The sequence below is a fragment of the Melanostigma gelatinosum genome, assembly GCF_949748355.1.
Source record: "Melanostigma gelatinosum genome assembly, chromosome: 8".
Classification (NCBI taxonomy): Eukaryota; Metazoa; Chordata; class Actinopteri; order Perciformes; family Zoarcidae; genus Melanostigma; species Melanostigma gelatinosum.
In genome coordinates this window covers 8,272,969-8,296,021 of record NC_136641.1, presented here as the reverse complement: position 1 = coordinate 8,296,021, position 23,053 = coordinate 8,272,969, and the positions used below count along the sequence as shown (strand labels likewise).

At 44.0% G+C, this 23,053-nt stretch overlaps 1 protein-coding gene across 4 annotated transcripts in view; it reads right to left on the bottom strand.

The window, feature by feature from the left end:
• Positions 1 to 23,053, bottom strand: part of mib2 (MIB E3 ubiquitin protein ligase 2) — a 40,534-nt gene that overhangs the window by 2,845 nt on the left and 14,636 nt on the right. For 2 of the 4 annotated variants that reach the window (XM_079273329.1, XM_079273330.1), the window contains exons 3-18: positions 22,550 to 22,721; positions 17,307 to 17,413; positions 15,680 to 15,874; positions 15,189 to 15,331; positions 14,696 to 14,803; positions 14,457 to 14,561; positions 13,453 to 13,615; positions 12,708 to 12,841; positions 11,588 to 11,736; positions 10,894 to 11,050; positions 10,139 to 10,293; positions 4,423 to 4,549; positions 4,003 to 4,263; positions 1,163 to 1,341; positions 728 to 921; positions 420 to 485 (exon numbers count right to left, since the gene is read on the bottom strand). In XM_079273329.1, coding sequence (XP_079129455.1) covers positions 420 to 485; positions 728 to 921; positions 1,163 to 1,341; positions 4,003 to 4,263; positions 4,423 to 4,549; positions 10,139 to 10,293; positions 10,894 to 11,050; positions 11,588 to 11,736; positions 12,708 to 12,841; positions 13,453 to 13,615; positions 14,457 to 14,561; positions 14,696 to 14,803; positions 15,189 to 15,331; positions 15,680 to 15,874; positions 17,307 to 17,413; positions 22,550 to 22,721 — 2,415 coding nt within the window. Of the gene's footprint in view, positions 1 to 419; positions 486 to 727; positions 922 to 1,162; positions 1,342 to 4,002; positions 4,264 to 4,422; positions 4,550 to 10,138; positions 10,294 to 10,893; positions 11,051 to 11,587; positions 11,737 to 12,707; positions 12,842 to 13,452; positions 13,616 to 14,456; positions 14,562 to 14,695; positions 14,804 to 15,188; positions 15,332 to 15,679; positions 15,875 to 17,306; positions 17,414 to 18,229; positions 18,358 to 22,549; positions 22,722 to 23,053 lie in introns of those variants that run through there. The other 2 variants (XM_079273332.1, XM_079273331.1) reach the window with 2 other exon arrangements.

Sequence of the window (23,053 nt, the reverse complement as noted above, 5' to 3'; positions counted from 1 at the left end):
GGACTGTCCTACTGATCCACCGTGCGACCGGTTGGAAAATAATTAGGCTTTATACTATAGCACTGACACCTCAAGACTAGCGATCACTGCTAATACAGACAGATTTTTCTAAGTCCTCTCCTCTGGATGTCCACACCGAAAATCCACATCGTATATATGACTTTAAAATGATTTTAAAAAATCGTAAATGAATGCACAATTTAAACCTGGTTATAAAAAAGAAACACACAGTACAAGCAGATTATGAATTACAATATAAAAAAAAGGTTGCTGTATTTAAAAAAAATCCAGAAATAAAAGCTGTTAAATCAACATTACAAGGAATATTTTTTTGTTTCAGACATTGTTTTGTCTGAAAATGTTCCATTATATAATTTTCCTATTAACCCAGATAACAAGAACAAGAGGATTATTCTTACCGTGTCTAATTTTCTTGGTGATGGTGACTTGGCATTTGATGCATTTCTTCATTCGATGGGCACACTCTGTTTAGAACAAGAACCACGTCAGCACGGAGACACAGACAGTACATTTCAACAGAATACAAGTGAAGCAAACCGTAGCGACACATTTGGAGATGGTTTTTCAATATGAAAAAAGGCCATTCTCTACGTTTTCTTTCTCTTGACACACAAAACCATAATCTGCCTATCGATAACCGTGCGGCCCTTTGCTGCCATTGGCTTCATCATCACCGAGTCCTCCACTGACTCCAGTCTCCACCCACCTTCACAGGCCACGCTGTGCTGGCAGGGGCAGAAGAGAACCAGCAGAGCCAGCTCGGAGCAGATGAGGCATTCGCTGGGCCCCGGCGGCGTGGGAAGAACCAGGTTGGTCATGGTGTTTGGCGTAGTGTGGACCCGCCGCAGGCTGGCGCTGCTCAGGCCCTCCCCACATGTGATGGCCTGCAGACGCTGCAACCTGAGAGGCAACACACAGCTGTTACGCACAAAAACTCAAAGTGCAGTTGTTGTTTTTTTAATCTCTTTTGTTTCCTGTAGCAGCTGATTTATCTTCATCTTTAAATTCATAGTTAATCTGCATGTAAAAAGAGTCTGAAACATGGCCATACAAATACTACTCTTTGGTTTAACAGTCCAACATATTTAGTAGCATTACCCAAAGGCATATGGATGTCCGCCCTGCTTTTCCAGACACGTACCTGTGCTTCTCAGAGAAGCTCTTGATGAGCTGCAGCATGGTGCTGTCCGCCACCAGGTCCAGGGGACTCTTTCCCTTGTGGTTGGCGTAGTTTACGTCGGCCCCTTCCTGCGCTAGAAAACAAGCGATGGCCGAGCCAACGCTCAGCTCGGCGTTCCCCAGAAGACCTGAAGCGTTCAGCTGTGGATGACGACGGGAAGAGAGGGTGGAAAAGACAGAGGACGAGAGAGTAAGTTGAAAACCTTGATTTTGAGGCGGACCTCTACAAGCGCACCCTCGCTGAGGCCAAGGACTGATCTTGTGGAAATGGTAGGAGTTGAGAATACTTTGAAAAATGTTTGTGTCAGGGACACAGCTGATAGTGAGCAACAACAAAATAAAGGGAATGGTAGTAAAAACCAGTGCAATCCAGCTAAGGCTGATTCATAAGCCCAAATCTAATCAGCACTGAAGAACTCCCCCAATAACTCATCTGCTGGCAGAGGCAAAAACAGCCCTGAGCACTACAGTCTAGCCACCTTCATGGGTGTGCGTGTGTGTGCGTGTGTGTGCGTGTGTGTGCGTGTGTGTGCGTGTGTGTGTGTGTGTGTGTGTGCTGGCTTGGCAGGTGGCCAGGATGTTGAGTGAAGCTGCAGTGTTTGCAGTCATGTAGACTGAAAAGGACATTCTCCATTGGCACACTGACATCAACACCAACTAATGGAACAGTCATGTGCTGCACAAAGCAAGGTCTCTCAATGAGGAATACCAAACTAGTTATTGTGAGTAAATTGCTCTCAGACTAGCAATGCAGGTGTTTAATGCCCGATTCATGGGTTAAAATGATGATATGTAATGTGAGAGGTGTGACTCGAAGTGATGAAACCACTGAGAATTATCTCCTAGCTCTGCAGTTTAGCAACTTTCAGCTCAGCTTGTTTTGGTTTTATGACCCACACAACTTCACAGTGAAAAAGCCGAGCTGCTCAGCTACAAACAGCAGACTGTCACAGTTTGCAGCTAGCTGGTGAACATGGTAAAGTATTTAGCCGCTGAAGAACCAGATATTTCCCTCAGGAGTTGTAGGACACGGAGTTAAATGAGGTTTGAATATTGGACTGACGTTCCCCGGGTCACGTGAAGCACAACTCTTGAGATAATGTTGCAATAACGCGCCTCCGTGTGTGCTGCGTGCTCACACATTCACTACGATTTAAGCGTCGTAGTGTGTCAGTGTACTGTTTACAGCTACAGCTTGTTGTGCTGAAAAAAGTGGCCAAAAAAAGACTGATTAATTCCGGTTTAATGTTACTGAACTGGAGTGAAGAATCACATGCGTCCTTCAGTTTCAGTCGAGGCCTTGTTGAGCCTATCGGCCAGCAGTAGCAGTATCCTAGCTTGCCATGATTGATATTAACATAGCCATTGGTGGTCGTTGTTGAGTGCAGCGGTGATGCATTGGATCCCCCTCCCCCACAAAATAACAGAGAAAAAACTGATTAAATTCAAAATGTCAAAGTGTCACATTAAGGTCTGACATTCAGTCAGTTATTGATGTTGAGGATTAATAATACCACATGCCTCTAATGGAGTGTTCAAGACATCCTCTGGGGGGGGGGGGGGGGTAATGACCTGGTGTCCTCCTAAATGTATCACAGACAGCTTAACTAGATCTCCGTCTTTGCCAGATCTATATAGCTACACTAAGTGGGCCCTCTTCACTTCTCCACCCTTCAGCACTTCCTCTTTCCCGTCATTGTACACCATCGTTCTCGGTCTCTTGCCGGTACTTGCTTTTAAAACGGCGATAAGAGATTAAAGTCAAAGATGAGGTCATCTTTATTTCGAAGAGAATAAATCTTCAATGCTGGTTATCAAGACGTACAATCCTATTCCATTTCCAATTTTGGTGATTTCTTCCATAAAACGAGGCTGTGACGCGTGCTGTGAGTTGCATGTCGTATCCCTTTGTGACCGGTGTGATGACTTTCTCCTCAGTTAACCCCTCTCTCGTGACCCGTTTACACAATAGAGCAAAGTCCTCCCTCCTCAGATAGCCGCCCTTCACCTTTAAGTAATCCCAGCAGACTCCCTTTCCCAGCTCTTACCCATTCATCCCCTCATTTACCTGGCAAAGCCAACTAACCCCTTTATCCTAAAGCAGCCGCTCAGACTGTAAACAAATGCCGTCCCTGTTTTGTTTACCATTCCCTCCCTGCTTCAATACTAAGTCTGATCTCAACCCATAAGTCTTTATTTACCGCGCTTTGAGTCGGTTTGGATCGTCTTAAGACTGCATTAATCCTTTTGTCCCTCCTTCAGTCCTAATCTCTGCCCGTTTTAGTGTCTATTTACACCTCAGCCATTCTATATTTACACCTCTTTGAGTGTTTTATGGACTCTTCCTTTGGTTGTTTATTTGTCGTGGATTGTCTCTACAGCAGCCATATCTTCTGTTTACACTCTCGCCAGTCTCAAGTATTTAGACCTCAGTTCATATATTTTCACTGTGTTCACATGCAAGTTGTATTGTTTCCCTTCAGATCACTCTGTCCCAACGATACCCAGAATTCAGTGGTCAACAGCTGCAGTTACATTGTAAGTCCTTCTCATTATGAGGCGAGTAATGTCAACAATCACAGAATATCAGTTGAGAATTCTGAATGGTGAAGAGCAGTCATGTCGTGAAGCTTCCCTTCTTTTCTTTTCTACCAAACAAAGCTTCGTGTTGAAGAATGTGTCCGTGTGTACCGTCACCCCAAAATCCCACTCTAGTTACTCCCCTTGGAATAAAAAAAGAATACTTTAAAACAAAAAGTAATGAACAAGTGGACAACATGCCACCTCAACGTCGCTTCTCACCCTGCAGTAGAGCGACGTGGAGGAGCAACCTTCGCTGCTCTCCTCGGTGCTGCTGGTTCCCACGGCGGGGCTGAGCATAACGTTGGCCAGCTGCGGGCGGAGGAGGGCCACGTGCATGGCCGTGTCACCGTCCTCGTCCTCCATGTTGACGTCGGCGCCTTCAGACACCAGCAGCTGCACCAGGTCGGTGTGGCCCTGCGTGACCGCCAGCTGCAGCGCCGTCTGGTTCCGGTTGTTGCGGATGTTGATGTCGCAGCGTCCCTTGTGGGGAGAGGAAGGTGAATTCGACGTGCGACACGACGGTGGGTGCATTCTGCTTCGTGCAACTCTACTGTATTTATCAGCAGTGAAGAAGAGACGGATCAAAAACAGTTTTTTTTTTTAAAAAGGACGGCGATGTGCACCCCGTCTCCAGCTCACCTCCTTGACGAGGATCTCGCCGACATCCCGGTGGTTGTTGAGGGAGGCCAGATGCAGCGAGGAGAAGCCGTCCTCCTTCTTAACGTCCACCAGCTGCCGCGCTCTGCCCAGGATCTTCTCTGTGGCCCTGCCGTCACGACAGACAACACAAAACTCAATCAGGCAGAGTGCACAACACCCTCCACGGCTCCAATTAAGAAGAGTTGTATCTGTAATAGTGGCCCAAGTGCTTTTTACTGAATCACCTCTCACTTTAAAAAATTGCAGGTTGCTGAATGTCACAGTTACCTAGTGCCCAGTAGTAATACAAAAAGATTCAGATATTGGTGGTTGAGGTGAATATAAATATTCTCTGTTAAATGTGATGCTGTACAATATTTAAGTAGCCACTTTCATCCACATTTGTTGATTTAAGCTCAGTAGTGCTCAGACTAAGACATCAGACACAGACTGTATGGACCTCTCAGAATCTGAAGCTCGTCGCCATCCTGTGCCACAGTGTACTCGACGCCAGCTTGGACAGAGACGCAGCTGTTGCAGAGCTATTAACAAGCCGATATAACAAGAAAACACTCGGCCACAACACGCAGCCAGTTCTCAATAAACACAGCTAACTGGGCTCCTGATGTACAGCTAACCCTTTCTTTAATACCCCCCCTACCTTAAGTGTTAGACGTGAATTGTTCCTTTAAGCTGCAACTGATAGGAGATCGCCATCATCCTTAAAGCTGGCCATCATCACGTTCAGTATTAAACCAGTGTGCTTTAATGTGGACAGAATATCACAATCAACATTAAACGCTTCCGACGTCAAACATTTGAACCATGTGAGGATGACACCACATTCAGCAAAGTGAGACTACGACAACTTATTTTTGTTGTTGTGATTCACGCAGCGGGGCTGATGCTGCAGTGTGAGGCTGGCCTGCTCTGTAGCTGAGTCTGCTTTATGACGTGTGAAATTGAAGCAGACAGCCTTCAGCGAGCACCGTGGAAGCTTTGGTGCGACGTGACCCAACCTTTCCTTTATGGCTGATTCTAATGATGCTCGGATTCCGCTGTATGGACACACTGGCGCTGCTGATGTTGATAGATGAGGCGGGGGGGGGGGTCAGAATGCAACTAGAGGACGTCAATACATCGCTCAGTAACCAGCAGAACATCAATAAGCGTTGAGTAACCGATAATGTATACGAGCGTCTTCATATCCAATCCAGCAATAAAAAGCCAACGACTACAAAACAAAACACGATGCGATACATACAGTAGGTGTTCCTACTTAAGCAAACTTTAAAGCTGGGGCACAGACGGCTAATGTCAAAACTATATCTATTATTTTTTCACTTTTACCTTGTTTGACAATTACTTCAGAATTATGGTTGCTTCGTTACTGTAATGTGGTTTTAAAAAGTTAATATTTTTATACGGTGACAGCGAGCTGGACAGCTTACTCGAGTCACTCATTTGGCGATATTCATGATCAATAGAAATTCAGCGCGATCAACTTGCTGCGAGTGCATTTTATCACGATCAAATCTTACATTGTCCCATCTCTCCCTAGCACCTCCACATCACCAATGTGTAACTATCCTTCTATTATGTACGATGTAACTGTTAGTCTAAGTTTCACGGCAAGTTAAAAGAAAATCTTAAAAATCTCTCGACCTGAATATTGAATATTTAACAATCATATCTTCCGCTACATTTTGACACAGCTTGACATTTCCTTCATTCTACAACCTGAAGACGCTTAACAACAAAATCACAGCCTGAATGACAGATGCACTGAAACTAATTGAGCCATCTCAGCTCATCAACACACCAACTCTCTGAAATGATGCATCCAGATAGTGTCATCATCTTGATATTGCACTGCAGAAACGCTCCCAGTAGTGTACGGGGAACATGAAAAACGCAAATTGCGTTTGCGTCAGTGTAACAAGGGGCCGTTTTAATGCATTTTAAATTATGATAACTAACAAATTACAATTGCTGAGCTGAGAGAACAGGCTGCTTTGTTACATGTAGAGTCACGTATGGTCTCCTCTAGGCGCGTTACTAAGGATGAAGGCTGTTGGGGGGGGGGGGGGGGGCATTGTGTTGGAGGTCATTTGTACCTGCAATGCAGCTCCGTGTGTGTGTGCGTGTGTGTGATGGTATTGACAGAGAGAAATATCATTCCTGCTCTGGAGTCTTCTCCAGAGCACCTTCGATGAGCGAAAGAGCTCGCCCTCGCAGTTGTGTCCCCCTTTGCACCCACCACGACTCGTTTCTCTGTATTATTTCCATAATCGTTACTCCTGTTTGTTCATGAATATTCAGACTTGGGCTGACGTTTTGGGACAGTTCTGTACAAACATGCTTTCACACACAACAGCTAGAGGGCATCTCGGGCACGCTGGTAACGACTTTTTCCGGAGACCGGAGTCATCGTTTGGCTATTTTTGTTTTTTTTTTGCATAATGCTTGTTTGCAAGTTGCTTCTTGATCAAAGCAGAATAAACGTCCAAGGGCGAGTGCTGCTTCTTTGACTTTGGCGGTGACAAAAGAAATTAAAAAAAATAAGGATTCCATGTATAATTATAGCACTGAGAGTTGGTATGCTGTGAAATCTATCCGGTGTGTGTCACACAGTTTAAGTCAAAAGGCACAATGTAACGCTGGGAAGGAGTCAATAGGGACTGTTGGAAGAAAGAAATGAGTTACGAGGAAAAGAGGGAGAAATCCAATACAAACAGACCAACCGCCCTATCCTCACTCTCCATTTGCCTTTTCTGTGAAGCTGAAAACTCCAGAGGAAATCTGGCTGCTTGCCTCATTTCTTTTCTTTCCCAGGACTGTTTGTGAACTTGGCCTCTAGCCCTCTTTTTCCATTTCCTCACAATAAATAAATACGCTAATAAAGAAAACATTCTGATCTTTCTGTCACAAATAAACAACAAAGGACAACCACAGCTGCTGCATTAAACAAACCAAACAAAATCTACTTTTAAAGTCTACACTCACCAACAATTCAATTTACGCCACAAAGATTAATCTCATGTTAAATAAGAGGTAGACCCTCAATCTAATGCCTGCGCACATTCAAACTGTACACTACAATTTGTGATTCCAGAGCAAACGAGGAAAAGGTACAACAAACGCACATCACCTGTGCTGTCTGAATGCTTTGGAGGCCTGCTGGTGATATATGATTGAACTGGTGAACCGAGCCAATCCTGAACACTGTAAATCCTGTGTCTCTCCTCTTGGCGCAGCGGCCGATGTCAAGCTAAATGAATGGCGGGGAGTGCGGCCTCAACTCCCGGCACTGCGCATATGACGCTTGCCAGAACAGATTGGACATTTATTAAACGACTGTCTACTGGAGCTTCCGCTCCCGTTCCTTTTCCTCTCTCGCTTTCTCTCACTGCTTGTTTTTGTGTGGATTTTTTTGACCCATGCTCTGTTGACATTTATCCACATACTGCAGTGATGTACAGGGCTGTCCTCAGATCAGATTTTTAGTGTAGGGTCATTTTCAAGGTGTGTACAATGTGAGCTTGGAGCGGGCTGGTTATTGGAGTGATGGAGGAATGTGGGTCACAGGGAGGTGAAGTTGGAAGGGCAGAATTTAGCACTTCAAAGCTTTCCTTTGGCAAGAAAAATGGATTGACTTCAGGTTATTTTACACTGGTTTAGTACTTGACAGAGTGGCAGAAGTAGATGGTGGAGAGTCTGCAGGCAAATAACCAGAGGACCAAGCTATGGTGATCTACTCTGAAAGCCTTTACTAATGACAATAACAGGGCGCCCACTCTTTGGAATAAACACTTCTCTAATAAAAGCTCTAATTGAAACATTGAAGGATGGACTTATTCATGGTGGTGCTGGGTTTTTTTCATTGCTGCTTCCTTTCTTTCATGGCAACGCTTTAAAAAGAGCCGGGGATAATTTTCCATTACATGGTTTTGTTATCATTTTGGACGTAAAGTTCATGTGAGGTCGTAAAAGCCCTGGAGCGAAGAAGCGGGAACCTCATGATGGCCAGGCAGACTTGGTGCACTGTGAAAAAATATCAACTCCAAGTCGTCGCTCAGGCCTGTGAGGAGACTTACTATCTTGTTCTTTTTTTCTATGTGAAGAAATCACCTGTCAAGGTGCTTTTCAAAGCATTTTACAGCAATGAATCGATTGTACTGCTGAAAATAGCAAGAAAAATAATAATAAAAAAGAGAATAAGATAACTTTACAGCTCAAAGTAACTCAGGTCAGCTGCAGTAATGCATGCAGTCGATCTGCACTGCACAATGTAAACAGTCTATGTGAATATCACATATCAAAGTACAAACTGCTCAACTGTTGAGGTTGGTTTGAGTCATGGAATAAAAAATATATATAAATTACATACTTTCTATGAATACGTAACATTTTGATTTTAAATGTATCAAAGCTGCTACTGAAAACTTGAATAACTTCACTTTTGCTTTGTTCTCTCTACATTTTAGGGCTTTTCGGGGTGTGTGGGATGCAACATGGACAGAGGAGGACACCGGCACACCAAAAAAGGAGCCAGACAGAATTAGTTGTGTTTGAGGGCGGAAACCTTATCATTGTGAGAACATTCAGGTATGTCCGGCGTTTCTGCCTGCATGCTCAGTGTGAAGTCAAGGCTCATCTTGTGATGAAGCACCTCCAGTGTTAACAAGCCAAAAACCAACACAGTCAGCAGACAATGGAGCCTTTGTGACGTGCGTCAGTGAGGCAGCCTTGATATTTGGCCTCAAGCACCTCGGTTCAGAGTCAAATAGCTGATCTTTCACCAGCTCTCTATTGGTGTCATTTTAATGATATATTCATAAAATACAAATGTGCTTCCCTGCTCGCGCTCAATAAGCGCTGTGACACAGCAGTGACACAACCTCTCGCCAAATCATGAAAGCTTTCACGACTGCTGTGATGAGTAGGTCTTTGCTGGGAAAACTGATCTGGTACACTGTTCGCAGTTTTTTTGGATCTTTTTTCTATCGTGTATCTCTGGTTCTGCATTGCTGAAAAATGACTACACAGAATGCAGTTTGGGACCAATGTCGGAGGACAAGTCGATGTGTAGGGAACCAGGGTGCAAAAGTAAATGTTGCATTTTTGCCTGATATCGACTGGCAGCCTGCTGACAGCAGCAGAAGCTGTGTGGGAGATGAGCTCTCTATCTGTTACGGATAGTGTTGACCTGCTAGTCCTCAGTTGACGCCAATAAACCATCATTTCCCAGGCAGATACGTGCATTCAAACTACCAGATAACATGGCTGTCAAGGTCCATACTGATTGGCTAACAAGCTCATATTATAGGAGACTTGGAGATTTGTGGGATTAAAAACATGTCAGCACTGATGATTCTGGTTCAACTGAACTACACTGAATCTCACTGAACCCGTTCAAAAATATATAAAAATAAGACCACTCCAAACTAGTGCTGATCTGTTCCTCCTTTTGCCATTATTAACCATTATCTAGTTATGGTAAGTCATATGGGACCACCAAGGCTGGTTGTTGGAGCATTACAAAAACAACACAAGATGCTCTTCCACTAATCCTGCTAGATGATGACTCCAAGAAAATCCCCACTCGATTGAAGCGTCTGGGTAAATACCCACCGTCTCATGTTTCAATGTCTAATCTGATGTCACAACCAAGCTTTTAAAAACGTACAAAGTTCCGGACATGATCTCCACTCACAGTTTGTTTCCTTTGAGGGCAGCATGGTGCAGCAGGTTGAAGCCTCTGTGGTTCTGCTGTGTGAAGTCAATGTTGGGCACCAAGACCAGGATCTCGATGATATTTCGGAAATCTTTAGCAATGGCGTCATGGAGCGGTGTGTCCCCATATGAATCCTGAAACATTTTTGTTGTTGTTTAACATGTTATAGGTTTACATTAAACCCACCAGACATTTGTTTGCAGCATATATTGGAAATGAAAGTGTACACATCTGCATTATTCAAATGATTACAGTTGTGAAAGGTATCCGACTCATTTTATTTGTACTAAAATACTTTGTTGTAATCCTGATATCTAGACTGTGTATGCTAATTTGGTGTCTATATTAATGTGAAGGATGCTACATGATGTTTTGTACTGAGTAGCTACACCATTCAAGCAGAAAAATAATGTTGTTAGTGGATCCGGGGCCTGGTTGCAGGCACGTTAGACAGTCTGGAAAATGCCTTAAAAGAAACACGAAATTGCATTAATGAGTATGAGGGCTGAAATGGATCAGAGTCACGTCAAACACCATAAATGTATTTATGTTTGTTGTCATCTGCTTGGAAGGACAGCATGTGAGTTGCTCACGACATGTGTATAGCAGATGACTGACACTGTCAGAGAAGCTCAGAATTAAAGAAACAACAAAAATCACGACTTAGTTTTGTAGGGCGACAAATTCTAATCAACGTTCGATCTGGAGGCATCAGGCGTGCTAGGCCCTCTCACCTGGAGATTGACGTCAGCAGAATGTTCGGTCAGCACTCGCACCACGTCGGTGAAGCCCTTGTTGACGGCAATGTGGAGCGCCGTGCACATGGAGTTGTTCAGGAGGTTGACATTTGCCCCTTTGCTCAATAGCAGCCGTGTGATCTCTGCCTGGTTACTATACGGGAAGACACCATAAACAGAAAAAGACACACACGCAGATTAAATCCTCACTGTCATCCACTTCAGTTTAGTGATTCTACATGTCTGAGCAGTGCTTTTCCATGAAGATAATTCAAACCAGTACATCAAATCTCACTGGCTTATTCTGAAAACCTACTGGGAGCTACACAAAGCTCAAGGGTTTGCACGCTATGCCACACAAATACCCTTTTTAAACCATGCAATTTTGTTTTTGCATGCTGTACCACTGCTGCAACATTTGTTGGCTTGACAGCAAGTGTAAATTCCCAAAGAGACTTCCCGAGCATGTGTTAATGTGGTGAGAGGAGGAGACATAGCTGACTGATTAGGGCAGCACTTAATGCTACCACTTCTGTGAATGGATTATCACATTACAAGGAAAGACAGGCAAGAGCTCTGCTGTACATCTGTCAGTCTCCTATCTAAACCCTCAAGGAGCAGAGCTGCAACTTGTGTGTGTGTGTTGCACCTTTGTCAATTGTGTGCAGGACAAATGTGTGTGTGTCCTCACCCGAAGGCAGTGTAGTGCAATGCTGTGTCTCCATCTTCATCCTTGACCTCGATGGAGCTGTTGGCCTGCAGCAGGGCCTTCACCACCTCCATGTGGCCTTGGTGAGCAGCGACCTGCAGTGCAGTCTTGCCCTGGTTCTTTATATCCACCTGCCAGGAACACCACCGTGGTGGAAGATTCATTAGTGGCGACGACGGCCCGAGACACTAACAGAGCTGAACAAAGACTGGCTGGAAATAATCTGGGCATGAGCGACAACCCCGTTCGTCATACACTCGACACATAATCCTAATAAGTAGTTTAGTCGAAGCCAAGTAGAAATGTAGTCGTGTAGAACGCAACTAACTACTCCTACTAACCTCATTATAACAAATCATGTTGGTTTGAAAATCTGTTTAACAGGAGCGACATACTGAGATGATATCATTTTCACCTTTTTAAGTAGTAGCATCCCTAACTGGTCATTATCTCAGTTATCTTTCTCATACCGTCAGTTGGCTCATTCAATGATCACTCTCTCTCTCCCACCTTTGGATTTAAATAATCAGTCTTGAGCGTCTTAACCAAACAAGCCAACGAAATTATGGGAATCAATTATTAACTAAATTTAATTATTGTCAAATCCGTCATGTCAAATCCCTTGTATGTGCAACATACCATGGCAATAAATGGTTCTAATTCTGATTACTTATTATATCTCATATTTGTCATTTCTCACATTTCTCTGTTCATTACATGTGTAAATATAGTAAATTACCAACTAGATAGATAGATAGATAGAGAAACTGTAGACTCTTTTGTGGGTGAAAATCATTTAATAAGGGAGTCACTGACGTTCCCAAGAGCAACATATTGTTTGTTGCACATAGAGTATTATAGTCACAGCACAAACTCAATATCGTTTTTAGAGATATTAGAGTAGTGTGTGACAATGTGAACGGTCTGGAGTCGCTTCCTCCAACAGACTGGCAAACGTCAGTGTAAAGCGAGCCCTTGCCTTATCTGGTTCACTAAGTCACTCCGGCCCTTAAATTCCCCGGCCCCAGCCTTGGTGTCCTGGTGGAAAGAGCTCTTGGAACGGGCAGTGGACTGCAGCAAAGAGAAGGAGTGCTGCACTAACCTTGTCAGGATACTTCAGCACCAACTCCCGCACTTTGTTGGCACTGCCGTGTGCCGCCTCAATGACCAGCCGGCTGGGATTGTCCTGCTCTGTGGACTGAGACAGCAGCTTCTCCAACACTGAGATGACAGTACCTGAACAGAGACATAGGCAGATGGAGAGCAGGTTAAAAGGGAGAAGGAAGAGGTTGTGAAAAGGGGACAGACAAGAGAGACAAAAGGTATCGGTAGAAATGGTGGTGCAAAGCCTTCCAGAGGGCTAAAACAGCAGACACACGGGTTAATGGGCTCGTCAAAGCTGAGCTCAATGCAAAACCACAGGAATGGCTCAAAATGCATGCTCCATGCAGTGCAATCCGACCACACACACACACATTCACAAACGCCCACATCACTCTGTTATCAAGCTGCCATCCGCTGAGGTGAACACACAGAACAGATTCAGTCATGATTAGGAGACTGCTGGGAACTCCTGACATGATGAGAAATGTCTGCTGCGCTGCCAAAGCCTCTCGCTGTCAGCGTGCAGGATCATGACATGCAATGGAGAAGAACATTTCAAGAAGTGGCACCCTCGTAAACACACACTGCTGAAAAACAAAAGACAAACAGTTGCAGCCTGTATGTGAAAGCATACGTAGGCAGAGACAGAGCTGCAGTGAGGGCAGGGTGAGAATGAATGAATGCATGCAGAAGGTAAAGCTGGAGCTGGAGGGTTAGAGATGGGCCCCCTCGTCTCGGCTTACTTCCAGATTCGTTGGGGTTCTCGGCTGTCATGAGGTTGGCGTCCACCTCCACGGTCTGGGACGAGAGGCACGCTGGGTTGAACGTCCACGTCTGGCCTGCAAACGCCACTCGTAGGTCACCATCAGCATATACTTTCAACACTTTCCCGGCCTGGCCAAGCACCTAGGAGAGCAACAGTAAGTAAGGTGGATGTGGCATGGGTCGGTGAGAAAGGACCTTTTAAAGTAAAAAAAAAAACAAGGGAGAAGGTTGACATGGACAGATAAAGAAACAAGGAGCGGGAGAAGCTAATCCAGCAGAAACTATTCATGGTTTTTAAAAAAGGACCAGTTCCTGTGCCTCTCTGGGTGAATGACCAGGCTGCTTTCGAGGCAGCGGCTCTGAACTTGATTACATCCTGATGTAAACTTAGTATTCAGGAAGTGCGTCACTTGTAATTCAGAGGGAGGTCTGCAAAAATGAAGGCTTTACTTGTGACACGGTTAACATCATGCACACAGACAGGGGGTAACCTGAATATACCAGAATACAGAGGTGAGACAAAACAAGTGTTTTGCAAGTCTCAAGTCTTTAATGAAAACCTATAAGTCAAGTTGCATCTCGAGACATGAAAGTCCAGAGTCAAGTCCCAAGTCAAGACGTAAGTTATCATGCACCCCTTACCACATTTAATGCCATAAAAAATGTATCTCTCTATTAGTGACAGTTAGTACAATTAATAAATATAGTAAATAATAATAAACCATTGGATTATCTTTCCATGTCAAAAGGTTTACGTCCAAATGATGTCATGAGTTGAGTTACAAGTCTTTTCTGATTTTAGTCAACTCTCAAGTCATCATGACCTTAGTTTAAAGACGCATGACACAAGTCTGACTCGAGTCCAAGTCATGTGACTCCAGCCACAGTATGTTGTGAACCAAGCCTCCATAGCTAACGCTGAAACACCATGAAGAGTTCGTACTATCGGGCTACTATCTATTATCAGGCTAAATGAGCATACAGGAGCCATGCTGTCTGTCCACTCTCCGTGGCCCGCCTGCAGTCTCTTCACATTCTCGATGTCCTCCAATACTTTTACTCGTTCGCCAACTCCAAAAGTGTTCACCTAGTGGAAAGAGAGATGGACAAACTTACTACGCTATAAAAATCAGATGGAAAAAACAAACCAATCATCCAACTCAAGTTCTGAACCACACCAGATCCCACTGTAAGATCCTCTGGTTCTCTGTTACTCGGTACCTTGGTGAGGGCCCCAGGATGGAAAGTCCAGCGGATGTTGTTGCTGTACTGGACTCTGATGTCTCCTCGGTCAGTGATTCTATGTACAGTCCCGATCCGGCAAATGTACTGCAAACACAAAGAGACTAGTTTCACCCAGGGTCTCCCTCTGCACGACTGTGACCTTAATGTTCCCTTTAGCAGCTGTGATTTGAGAATTGGACGCTCCGTTTCCTTTCACTCTGTTGCACGCTAACATCCATCTGAGCCACTTATAGAAATTATCTGGATGCAAGGCTCAAGAGGCTCGTGCGTTTTGACTGTGAGGGCATGTTTATGTCTAAAACATAAAGAGTACATAGGACAAAAACAACTTCCTGGAAAAAAACATGTTTGTACACTTTGTGCTTTTACGTTATAGACAAATTAAGCAGGGAGTTTATTGTATCGTCTATTGTGCATATCTTTGGGATTGTGCGATTTGTCTTTCTGGCAGAAGGGAAGACTTTAATACCTCAGCCATTTTGGGGTTCCACCCTCCGTGGCCCTCCTGCATCTGTCGCAGGATCTCCACCTCCAAGAGACATTTGACCTTGTCGCTTTGCTGGAAGGAGTGGCTGTCAGCACTCTCCTGGCGCTGCAGCTCTGCGTGCTCTCCTGGATGGACAGGTGTCATGTTGGAGACTTGTGTGAGACCAACACCGGAAGTGTCTATGTCTATATATTTACAGCGTTGTAATGTTCTAAAATGTCGTTCAAAAATACAACAAAACATTACAATTATATGGGACATAAACTGACACCAAATATGTTTTTGATGAACCAGTTCCTAAGTGGAGGGCTGACTTCCACTTATCAGCAATACGTGACATAACAGACTAGTATCAGATTATTCATGACGGCCAATAGCTGTCAAATATACTGCTTCACGTCTAATGTTCCCTTAAACAACTGAGAAATAAATGACTTCGAGCATACTTAGAAACAGGGATGGGTCTGCCTTACCGAGCTTTGGTAGGTGGTCTTTGTAATAGAAGCCTCCTTGGCCGTCGGACACGTACTTGAGGTCTACTTTGCCCTTGTGGCCCATTCGGTAGACATTGGTGGTGCCATTGGACCAGGAGACGCTGGCCACGCTGCGACCAGACTCTGTGTCCCAGCCGCGAATGTCCACTACCTTCCCAACCTTACCCTCCCCGCCTACACACACACAGATACAAACACAAGATATGCGAGAAACAATAAAGCATCGCTGTGTGGGAGGAGTGGGAGATAAAAGGCAGTGAAATAAAAATGCATCTCATTAAAGAAGGAAACGTTGTTAGATAGAGATTGGCGCTCGCTGTGTTGTGATCAGGAGAAAAATGTGTGAGCAACAGAGAAGCACGTGTAATTATCCACAGCCAAATTTGACAAGCACAATGAGAACATATGAGACAGATGAGATGACAGACACAGAGGTGTGGAAGAAACATTTTCCCTGTAGAGCCATAAAGTGTCAGTCACTTCCATTCTCTCGAGCTAGCCCAGTCCAAACACCTGACAAGACACAATTCCCCATCTTGATTCAAACACATAAACATAGTGAAAAACAAGAATCACCGTTAAACAATAAAATCATTTCACAAGAAGGTCTCGGATCTATAGAACAAGTTTCATGGTGTAAGAAAACTCATGTTGGGCCATTAAAGTCATCGAGCTGCCTCAGCGCCTATCCACGCCAGCTAAAGCAGAGACCCGCACGACTACGCGGTGGGCTGGGGGGTTTCTAAGCATGCTCGGAGCTTCCTGTATGTGCTAACCACATACACCATTTAAGCCTGATGAGTGACTTAACCGAAACCCCAGGGTGTTGATTTCATTTTGACTCATTCGCTCTAGCCCATAAAAAGGGAGCGTTGCTATTCTCAGAGACAACGATGACCCCCAGATCGGGAAACATTAAAGACATATTCGCATTCCCTCTTTTTTCCTAACAGGAACATTAAAGGGCTTTAATTTAGCCCACTTATAAAGGGAGATTGCTTTCAACTATTATTTAAACTATTTCAAATATTAGCCAGCTGTATCTGAAAGAGGGCCAATTTTTTAACGTTTGTCACATAATGTAAAACTGCATATATTAGTGGAAGCCATAATATCCATTCTCTACTTTCTTAACACCTGCATCATACACTATATTTTAAGTGAAGGGGCTTCTCAGTTTATGCCACTACACAGGGCTGGGAAAAGAAAAACAAGGACTGTGCATTAAAGACACATCTGTGGAACAGACTCAGATGAGTCACTGGCAATATAAATGCACGCAGGCGCAGGCGCAGGCACACACACACACACACACACACACACACACACACACACACACACACACACACACACACACACACACACACACACACACACACACACACACACACACACACACACACACACACACACACACACACACACACACCATTTTATGGGTTAAAGAGACGTGAGGTTAGAATGTTATTATGGGTTGTGGATGGTGAAACACTTTGAAGACTTACAGCTCCATGCTCAAGATGGTAGGGGGCCTGCTGAGTCAGCAGCACCAAGTTAGCAGTTTGGAACAGGTCCCCCACCCCCCCACCCCCCACGCACCACTCACCGTCTTGGTTGCCCCAATCCCAGTCAGGTCCACGAACCACTTTAACCCCCTGGAAGATTCCTTTGAGGATGATCCGCGGGAGGTTCTGCCTCGGTGCCAAGCACACTCTGTGATAAGAGCATGGAGACACAGCTGAACAAATGCTCTACGGACTGTCCAAGACAATGTTAAGACCTGATATGAACTCCTCAATACCAAACATGGTCCAAGTATGCGTATTAAAAACCCAACGAAACAGCTTTGAATCTGTGGCAAGCCTCGGCAGACACAAGTCAGGATCAAAGTACTTCCGAGCAAATACATTTCTTCATTAAACACTGGTCATGATTAGGGATTCCAGTTCTTAAGGTTTAAATATTAGTCAAGTGACTGATTGATCAGTTAATCATTACAAGCTTATGAAATGCAAATCATCTAGTGAAAAACATCATTGAGGACCAATGGACACGCTGCAGAATTTTGAAAAATGTTGTCGCAAAACTCCGATGAACAGATGAACAAAAAGCCCATTAACAGATCAGAACTCAACAGATTCATCCTGTGTAGCTTACAGGCTTTCCTGAAATACAGACGTATGATAAAACTGAACATGCAGGACACACTAGATAAAACCCAAATGGATACTCTAAACCCAGGTGGAGTTCTCATGTACACATGCATACATTCATCATGCCTCACCATAACACATAACGTGCACAGTGCTACCTGTGGTGAACCGGTAGTTCTTCCACAAGTGGTCAAGAGATAAGCAGGATAAACCCTCCTTAAAACGAGATGTTTTTTCTGATCGGATTTCCGCAAAAATAAAAACAAAAATCTAGGAAAGCTATGCAAAGCTGCTTTGATCAGTGTCAAAACTCGACTATCTAACACAGTGACCAACAGCCTCAACTGCATTCAAAGATTCAGACACTCAGACATACCTGATGGTGAAGATTTGATCCGATTTTGGCGCAAACGAGCTGCCTATTCCCATACTTTCTCGACGAGATCAAACCCCAGCTTCCATTTAAACCGAACAGCTTTTTGGATGGACTCAAAGTCATATAAAATCCAACGGGCTCAAAAGAAGAGGAGAGCCTTGCGAGAGCTGTCGCCCTCAGGGAGCCTCATGGAGGCTTTGCTGCTCCCACGTTTCTCTAGCGCTGGGGTTTTGCTTAAAGTTAGCGTTGGCTGACTTCATCCCCCGTTACTGGCCGGATTTTCCAGGTTCCTGGGTGCGATAGCAGGAAACGGCAGTACATTTGGGTCCTCGAGCTAAATCTCGACGCAGGTCTGGGCTTTGGACAGGTCTGTGTGTCTCTGTAAACAGAGCTTTGAGCCTAATCCATGGAAAGCAGAGCTATCAGAAAGCAGGCCAGCAGAGTATGCACCTGTCATACAAGAACCTATGTTGTTATGAATTATTTCAGTCATAAAGAGGATGGACACTGACAGATGTCTCTGGAAACATGACCTCAGACTTGTTGTTTGCCAGTGTAGCTACTCTGAGAAAGACAACAGCTCTTTCAAGGGATCAAGACTTCTAATCCTGCTCAGGCCAAATGTCACACACCCCACCCCCACCCTGCTCCTAGACAGGATCAGACCTACGCCTACTGACACGATGGCTGGGTCAACAGTCAGCCGGAAGCAAGCTTCACTGTTTGAAACCTTTTGTTTTGCAGACATCACCAAAAGAAAGTCACAAGAAAATGAGAATTTGCATAGCAAGTGGTGGCTGTCAGGATTAGGCATTGCGTTGACCGAATATGTCCCCTGGAACTGCGCGTGCGTGTTGTTTGTGTGTCGAAGAGCCGATTAACCAGCTGATTAACCAGCTGCATACGAACCACCGCCTCGTAAACACATAAGCTGTATAAGCTGTAACACAACGCATATGCTGCCCTGAGCACCGTCAGCATGTACACACACGTGTGTCAAAGCAGCGTAAACGTATTCACTTTGAGCAGAGGCAAGATTCAGAACACTCGTAGCATTTGGATCAAAAAACAATAAATGATCTATAATATTCTAATATCCTGAAGATTCACATTAACAAAGAAAACAGCCATAATGAGGGTTGAGAGAACACACATCATGAAATGTAACGCTGGTACACAGCTTCATGCTTCATGAGCAGCACCTCGATTTACACCCGTTATCTATACACGCCTTTTAGGAAGTTGAAAATGCTAACATGCTAATGCGCACAGCTGCGAATCTCAGCATGCTCATCTATTTCAATCTGTTGCAATTACGATGGAACGCTCATGTACAGCACATTCGGCTCTGGTCTCACACCATGTCTGTGGTGGTGCTGCAGCTCCAGTGCCAGTGAGTTGCAGCAGTAAGTTGCAGCAGTGAGTTGCAGCAGTTCGTCGCGGTGACAACTTCCCATTGTCCACTCGGGACACCGGTGAAGTTTCTGCCCACAGTCTGTCAGTGAACTACAAATAGATCTAGCCTTCTTAAATAGTCATTAAACCCTCACACATGTTTGGTCCACATGTCCCTCTTAACTATGTTAAACCCAAACTCCAGCCTCCTTACATAAATCACTGCTGGCACAACAAGAAGCCCCACTCATTATGAAACTAAGCTAAATTTGTCTTTCCAGGCAACTATCAAGCACGTCCCATGACAGCCAGATTATAAATGAGTCTTGAAATGCTGTCGGTGAAATATGGGTCAGTGCGGTCCAGAAATAAAGAAGCAGTGTGCGTTTAGCAGCACGTACTGTGGAGTAATAAATAAATAATGTATTTTATTTGTAATGCACTTTTCTTTTTTTTTTTTTTAAATCTCAGAGTGCCACAGAGCCAGTACATAGTTAAAACATTAAAAAAAAACTATAATAAAATAAAAACCAGTGAATGAACAGAAACACAAAAGAAATAACTGACAGTGACTTCGGTCAGAAAGGCTTTCCGGAATAAAAAGGTTTTTAGGCCAGTCTTAAAAGAGACCCGTGTCTGTGTTGCCCTTAGGTGGTCAGGGAGACTGTTCCATCGGCGTGGAGCTGCCGAGCCAAAGGCCCGGTCGCCCATGGTGCGGAGCTTGGAGTGCTCGTCTGTTTCACTCATCCGACGAGGAGAGAGATTTATGTTGATCAAAAATCTTTTAATTTCTTTTAAAAAGTATTTTAATTTGTTTTTGTTGCACAATCCGCAGACATTCATTAGTTTCCTCAACAAGGGGGCAACAAATAAATTAGATTAACTACACTCAGCAAAGCAGCAATCAATGTTTCTTCTAATCTTAAACCTTTGAGTTTGAAAACTTGGACATAGCTAAACTAGACATAAAGAACCAATATACATGTAATCTTTAATGTTTTCAGTTCGGACTCAATTCCATTCAAAGTTTGCGCTTTTACGAAAAGTTGTTTCTGTAGATTCAATTTCAATCCAATTGAATACCACAGTGTCAAACACAATCTGTTCATGAATATCTAATACTTCAAAATGTGTTTGCTGAAAGCTGAAAGCTGAAATATGATTTAATGTCACCTCCAGGGGGTGTATGATGGCAAACAGAACACAGATTGGAGAATTTAGAGAAACTATTAGAACATTAGAGCAAAAGACGTCTCTCTAAAGGGCACTGCTGTCATTACGTTGTATATTTAGAGCGGCCAATGATTCACACCAAACCAACATCCTAAGCGCCGTCTACAAATGTATAAACACACACAATACTATACAGAAGCCAGGACCAGTGACGTTTGAAGTCATTTACATGACGGCTGGTTGACTGACCTCGGCTGAGTCACATTCTCTTCTGCCACTTATGGAGAATTCATGCCTCAGATTCAATAAGACTAATCTCCCCCAGAGCAATAACTGAGACAGTTATTAGCTGTTAGCAGTGACATTTAAGAAATGTAGCACAGAAGGAAATTCTATAATATTCTTGCAAATCTTAATCTTGTGAGTTTCATACAGATTATTTATGTATATGCAACATTGATACTGCAGGGTTTAAATTACATACAATTGGCTTTTTCCGCCATTCATTTCAAACTGCGCTGAAGAAAAGACAACCATGAAAAGATCATTCCAATATAAGACTACCAAACAACAGCATACGCCTTAATATTACACAACTCAATGATATCACTGAATCGTAATCTCTTGACTAATTTCAAGTATTCTAAGTTTAGCTTTGTCTCACTCAAATGTTACGCTTCACAGCTGCTTCGGATGACTGTACAACCTTTAAATGACTCAGATTAAAGATGCGGACGCTGAAAGTAGAACTATCTGACACATGTATTCACGAAGGCGGGTTGCTTTACTCATCATCTTTTCTAACCCACATCAATGATGATCAAACACATCAGATCCTCATCTGTCCGTGTATTGAAAACTTAATTAAAAAGGTCTCCTTGAACTAACTTGAAAAGAAAAATGGCTGCTCAGAATGTGAATGGCCGGGTATTTGTGCAGCGTCCACAGATGGAAGGCAGTGACCTGATTTGACCTGTTTTGACCTGTTCGGAGGGTTACATGAAGCTGTTTGTTCCACCAATAAAAAATAACCCCACAATGAAGGACACTGCTGAGCCAAACATTTGGGCTTCAATGACAAATCAATACTTCTGAAGAGAAACTGTGGTGGGAGACGAAATGAGATTCCAGCTACTGTCAGAATGCTAAATAATTACTGCAGGCCGGGTTTCACTTAGAGCCAAAATCTGTAAATGGTTGGTAGTGGACCCAACCTTAATCCAACATGACTTGAATTAAGACACTTGTCATATCTAGTCAGGATGTGATCACAGAACATAACAGCAGGAAGTGAACCAGCAGAGAGATTGCAAGAATACTGGATTCAAAGTCATGACCAAAAATGTTTTAATACAATGTCAAAGTCCGAAAATCCCAAATCCTACACGGGGCTTTAATGCAAATACACTTTTGTACCTAATAGCTAACTAGGAGATCTAATCAGATAAGCTAAAGAAACAAGTCTTGAAAAGATCCTGAACACAACCAGGCACTATATCAAGTTTACCATTATAAACGTAGCAAAACCAGCAGACATGTACAAAAGTGGAAAACCTGACGACATTGCTGAAGCCCTGCCTTGACCTGCTGTCCTGTGTAGACAGAGGGCAGAGTAACGATAATTAATGGGAGGAAACGACACTAATAAGATCTTACATCCTGTGAGAAACGGAGACCTCGTGACGGACGACAACATGATTAGAATTTAAACGAGGATCAACTGTGCTGGGGAAGTGGCGGCGCAGTACTCACGGCTGGGAGTGCGCCGTCTCGTAGCGCTCGAAAGCGTGGCCGAGGTCGTGCTTGTTGTTCATGTAACACTGGGTGCACAGGTCATAGTCGAAGCACACCTTGCACTTCCATCGCATTCCCATGATGCCGTGCTTCTTGCAGCTGTCACAGATGATGTTGGAGTGACGCACGCCTGGAAAGGGGAAGGAGAGGTGGGGGAAGAAAGGTGAGTGTGGTCATTATGACTTGTTACTTATCACAGCGGCTCGTATCATGCGATGTGGAAGAACTGAGGCACAAGCACCATGACACAAATACCCCCCACTTCCTTCGCTCATCATCTCTTCTCCTCCTCCTCCTCCTGTTCTTCTTTCGCTCCATTAAAGTAAAGAGCGAGCTTTTGAGGCAGAAAAATGTTGCTTTAAAATGGAGCACAATGCTAATGAGTCCTGCATTATTGTATGTGTCATTCAAGTCCAGAATAGAGCTGGATGGCTGAAAATGGGAGATAGTCTTTAGTACCAT